At 41.1% G+C, this 6000-nt stretch overlaps 1 protein-coding gene across 1 annotated transcript in view; it reads right to left on the bottom strand.

Annotated features, from left to right (window-relative positions):
* Nucleotides 1-474: 474 nt before the first annotated feature.
* The window catches only part of LOC137522040 (vitellogenin-1-like), a 337455-nt gene continuing 331929 nt past the window's right edge, over nt 475-6000 (bottom strand). Inside the window, exon 36 of the mRNA XM_068242060.1 lies at nt 475-1372. Coding sequence (XP_068098161.1) covers nt 1254-1372 — 119 coding nt within the window. The 3' untranslated portion in view covers nt 475-1253. The remainder of the gene's footprint in view (nt 1373-6000) is intronic.

Here is a 6000-nt window from a genome sequence, read left to right as displayed (position 1 = left end):
AAGGGACATAGCAGCTGCCAGGGGCTGGAGGAAGCCCCGGGCCCCAGGGTAAGTAGAGCTCATTCTATTAAGCTGCTCCTATGATTCCTTTAACTTTTCCTTCTCCTAGGAGATAATTTTTCATCTTCGATTTAGAATAACTATTCTGCAATTTGCAATAGAAAAAGTACCAAAAAGTAGATGAAAAAGTACTATCAAAATTATTTTGAGTATTTTTTTTTTTTTTTTTGCTTGCTGGTGAAATAATAGGTATTTTATTGACAAGCTTGAAAACATTACCTAAGAGACAACTCAAGAGAAAAAGTTAATTGCACATGGGCCAAGGTGTTATATATAGCTTCCAATAGTCCAGATTACACCAGGACTGTCCCAGATTCAAAAGACATATTATTTACATTACATAGCTCCTTTGCAGAATACTTGACTTTAATTTGCAGACTTTATTGTTTGATTTATCTTTAATGATCAGTTAAACTTAAATTGTATCATATCATGTCTTCTGTAAAAGTGACACCAATGGTATTCACAAATGTGTGCAAAACTTCTGGATTTGCAAAACCTGAGCCATCCTGCAGGATAAGCACAATGCGGAGCATTTGTCTAAGGCCAACTCATCAACATTGGCCTTCAGCAATATTTAAAGTGTACCCGAGGTACAAATAAAATGATGAGATAAACAATTGTTTTAACAACATAAAAATGACTTTTTTTTAAAGTACCGTATATTTAAAACATTTAAGTAAGTTGAATGTTTTAATGTCTCTAATCAGTGGCAGCCCATTAAGTGTCCCAGAGTTAGAAAAGGTCAATAGTTCATGTATTTTATCTCTCCACGCCCTCTGAAGCTGTATTCTACCAGGAAAACTTTTACGGCTGTAATATGCTTATCAGTGATGTTTACTATATTTTTGAGAATGTACCAACAAGGCAGAAGCTGTCACTTCCATGCCTAGAAATTAACTGTTTCAGGCAGCAAAATAAAACAACTAAAACAGCCTGGTTATTGATATGTCCTGCACTGTTCATACACATGTTTATCTCATCATGTCACATGTCACCTCAGGCACACTTTAAGGCTACTGACAGAGAGGAAGTTAGTCGTACGCAGGAAAATGTCTCCCTTAAGAATCCATGCCAGCTACCTTATGTTACAATAATTATGTGTGAATGGTATTAACTGCCTTTTTGTATGTATATAAGTGCAAATTATGCTTATTGGCCATTAATTGAATACAGGAGGAGATTATTAGGTGTTATATTGCAGAGCAGTTTTCTGTACACGAGCAGCTGGTGTGGACCTCCACGTCTTTAACCAAGTCCTCAGAAGACCCTCTGGGGTTTGCTTGCCAGTCTGCCAAGGTTATGGCGGAGTCTAGAAAATAGAACGTGGGAAAGAAAGAGTTACAGAGACTATTAACACTTATAAAGGAACCTGAGGTCACTCAATTTTAAAAAGGCCACAACAAATATGAAATCATACTCTCACTGTACGACGCATTTAGAAACTGTTTTAAAGATCTTCTATAAGTGGTATCTAACTCCACGTAAGCTAGCTACATTCTCCCATGGACAATCCCCTCTATGCTGGAGACAATGTGGAAACATAGGCACACTACCTCACCTATTATGGTTTTGTCCTCTCATTATTCCTCTTTGGAAACAAATATTTCCTATTATATTAAAATTATCAGTCTCTTCTATTCCTTTAGACCCAGCTCTAGCTCTCCTTCATATAAAGTTGGATAACTTCAACCATGAAGATAGATTCCTTATCTCCCACCTTTTAACCGCCGCAGCCCTGCCCCACGCACATCTGTCAGCGCGTATCTCCGCCTCTTCCCCGCCCCTCTCAGTCTTCCTTCACTGAGAGGGGCGGGGGAGAGGCGGCGATGCGCGTCTGATAGACGCGCTGTGAGGCAGGGCTGCAGCCGTTAGCCCTGCCTCTAGGAAGGGCTAATCTGCGACCAGATTTCCGACCAAGGTTTGCGGGGGGTGGGTTGGGGGGTCAGGGACCCTCGTTTAGCCGCGGGATAGCGGCGTTTTAGCAGGGGCACACGTGCCCCTGCTATATATGAGAGCTGAAGCGAGATTTAGTCTCGCTTCAGTGTCTCTTTAAATCATTGGAGATCTCCAGAACTCCCCTCAACAGCACAAATAATAGCCTATACTAATGCCAACATCTCTATAGAAAACACATTATAAGTCAGACTTAAAAGTAAAACCTATGACATAATTTCTAGTCAAACCACTTAGCCCTGGGCCCTTAAAGAGGAACTCCAGTGAACATTTTAGTGTTGGCAGGTGATGTAGCTGCTGCATGGTTTTTGGCAGTTGGAAATTTTCCACAATGCAACAAGGTTCACAGACAGGAAACTGCCCAAAAAAGTTTGAACTTTTCTTGTGGGAGGGGTTTCTTGTGGGAGGGGTTTCACCACAATATCAGTCATACAGCGCCCCCTGATGGTCTATTTGTGAAAAGGAATAGATTTCTCATGTAAAAGGGGGTATCAATTACTGATTGGGATAAAGTTCCATTTTTGGTCGGAGTTTCTCTTTAAGTTTAAATCTAGGTTTAGGATTAAGTTTAGACTTAATCCTGACCCTGATATTTTTTGACTACAACTTTTATTGTTGGAAATCCTATATAATTCTACTGGGGTTCACTGTCATGTCATTTTAATTAAAAAAAATCATAATTCAACATCATTTCTTGTGAGTTACAATTATCTGTCTAGTTATAGAGACCTATAGTCTGTTGTTTTCCTATATTGTAGTCTATCAATATAGGAAGTCCCACTAAATTGTATATTCCACCTGGAGTACCAATACGTTTCATTTGTGTGTATACTAGTTTAACTAAGCTGGATCATTATTACAAATTGTACTCTAGGTCCTTTTCTATATTTTGTGCTCTGTGTGCAACTTGTATTCTTGCACTCATTTGTGCGTGTTGCATTATTTGTTTCGGTTATTGTTTTATATTCTCAATAAAAATTATTGGAACAGAAAAACTAACAGGAAAAAAAAAAGGAACCTGCTGTAAGAGACATATGGAGGCTGCCATATTTAATACCATTAGCCTGACAGTCATGCTAATTCTTCTAGACAGTAGTGTCTGAATTACACGCCTAAAACAAACACGCAGCTTATCCAGTCAGGTTTCTGTCATTGAACACCGGATCTGCATGTTTATTTGGGGTTGATGGCTAAAAGTATTAGAGGCAGATCAGCAGGATAGCCATGCAATGTGAATTGTTTGACAGGAGATAGATATGTCAGCCTCCATATGGTTCTCACCTCTGGTTCCCTTTAAAAATGTCAGCTTATAAATCCAATGTTACACCTGTAGGTTGTCCATTATCCAATCAAAATTCATGTGGTGCTGTGGTCATGTAGTAACCTTACTCATGACATCAGAGCCGGGACAAGGTCCTTCAGCACCCAAGGCTAAGACAGCAAAGTGCGCCCCTCCATCCCTCCCACCCGTCACACACTAATTGATATTAGACTAAGAGGCGCCCCAGGGCCCCAAACCTCCCCAACACCTTAATCTATCTGGCTTGCAGTCACTGCTATGTATGCCCTTTTCTTATTTCTTTGTGCTTCAAATACAATTGGGAATGACAGCTGAATAAATTGTGCGCCCCCTCCTACACTGCGCCCTGAGGCTGGAGCCTCTTCGGCCTCTGCCTCGGCCCGGCCCTACATGACATAACATCTGGCTAAAAAAGACCTTGTTGTTTTTGAGATAATGGATTTTGAAAATGCAGAGGGAAAATGCAGCTAAAAAAATCAAGCACAAAAAAGCAAGCGCTGTCGATTTGTGATGTGAACAAGGCCTAATGCTTCATACACACTTGAGATAAAAGTCATTAGAAAAGGTAAAATCACAGACCAATTTACACCCTTCCATGTAGTATGAGAGCCATACTCTACACAGTCTATTCTATGGAGCTGCACTCCCCATCAGATAAAAATCTTTGCAAGATGCTGCACACACAGATGCTGTTCACATGCCACAGATCAGTATCTGCAAAAGATCTCTTCCTGCAAAAGATCCGTTCCTGCAATATGCATTCATAGTCTATGATATCTGCAGATCCTCATACACACCTTGTTTAACAGACATTCATCTGCAGATCTGACAATCATCTGCAGATCTGAAGATCCATCCTGGTGGATCTGATATGCAGATGATCTGCAGATGAATGTCTGTTAAACAAGGTGTGTATGATGATCTGCAGATCTCATAGACTATGAATGCATTTTTCAGTATTGGATCTTTGCAGATACTGATCTTTTGCATGTGTACAGCATCTTTGTGTGCAGCATCTTGCAAAGATTTTTGTCTGATGGGGAGTTCAGCTCCACAGAATAGACTGTGTAGGTATGGCTCTCATACTACATGGAAGGGGGTAAAATTGGTCTGTGATCTTGCATTTTCAAAAGACTTTTATCTCAAGTGTGTATGTAGCATAAGGCAACAGAATAAAATGCAGCACTTTTATAAAAATAAAAATGCAGCACTTTTAACAACCACCAGATGGCGATCCATTCCAATGTTATACTGTGTTATGCATTATCCTGCACTATGCATGTGTTCCTCATTGATTACTGTACTGACTTTCCTTTTACATGATAGTTGTAATAAAATATTGTTCAGTGTTTTTTCTCAAATGAAAAAACACTTTTTTTTTTTTGTATTTTGTTGTTTATACAATATTTTTATTACAAAAAAAACGAAAGTTGTAAAAAAAGGATTATCTTTTATTTATTAAGCACCAACAAATCGCTCTGTTCAATAGATAAAAAGTGCAAATAATGGGTGCATGAAAAAAGGGCTTGGCTTGATAACAAAATGGCGCCGGTGGGTAACGAAATCTGATAACGATAAACATCATTGTCAAACTTGGTTAACAATAAATACCATTGTAATTACAGACGGGAAATAATAATGAAAATATATTAACGTTAAAAATCGTTACGTAATTCAACAAAACCATTTAACCCAACCCTACTCTCACACAGAACTCTCCCCTGGTGGTGCCTAAAACTAACCACTCCCCTGGTGGCGCCTAACCCTAATTACCCCCTCCCTGGTGGTGCCTAACCCTAACCACCCCCCTGGTGGTGCCTAACCCTAACCACCCCCCCTGGTGTGACCTAAAACTAACCCCCCCCCCCCGGTGGTGCCTAACCCTAACCACTCCCCCTGCTGGTGCCTAACCCTAACCACTCCCCCTGGTGCCTAACCCTGACCACTCCCTCTGCAGAAACACTTTTTTACACATAGAAACGATAATATCTTTGATAACGTAAAAACTGTACATACAGTATAAAAAAAATAATATGACAAAAACTATAACGTTGCAAGCTTCTAAAACGACAACTACTTCAAAAACTATAATGTGTTAATGTTGTTAATGATATTTATCGCAGCACCGTTTTTTCTGTTTTTTTCGCTGTATTAACGATAATTGCATTAAAGTGAATGTTTACCGGTTTAAAAAAAAAAAAGTCAGATACTCATCGAAGGAGAGGGAAGGCTCAGTCCTTATGAGCCTTCCCTCTCCTCTCTCGGTGCCCGGTCCCGCGCAGGATCCCCCGTAGCAGTATTCGACCAGTTCAGTCAAATACTGCCACTTCCGCAGCTGAAGGGATGTTTCGGAAGCCTTCGGGAGCACTTGGGCTCCCGAGGACGGGCTGCTCCATACTACGCATGCGCGAGCGCCCTCTATGACGCACTCGCGCATACGTAGTATGGAGCGGCCCGTCTTCGGAAGCCCGAGTGCTCCCAAAGACCTCCGAAGTCCCTGCGGCGGCGGACGCGAACGGGGGAGCCAGCGCAGCACCGAGGGCACCGGGAGAGGAGCGGGAAGGCTCATTAGGACCGAGCCTTCCCTCTCCTTAGGTGAGTATCTGACTTTTTTATTTTTCTAGCGGTACCCATTGGCTTTAAAGTCTATGGCAGCGCCCTTTTCGTCCACCCTCAGCCGTCAC

The sequence above is a fragment of the Hyperolius riggenbachi genome, chromosome 6, assembly GCF_040937935.1.
Source record: "Hyperolius riggenbachi isolate aHypRig1 chromosome 6, aHypRig1.pri, whole genome shotgun sequence".
Taxonomy (NCBI): Eukaryota; Metazoa; Chordata; class Amphibia; order Anura; family Hyperoliidae; genus Hyperolius; species Hyperolius riggenbachi.
Note: the sequence above shows the minus strand (reverse complement) of the source record. Positions and strands in the feature narration are given on the sequence as shown.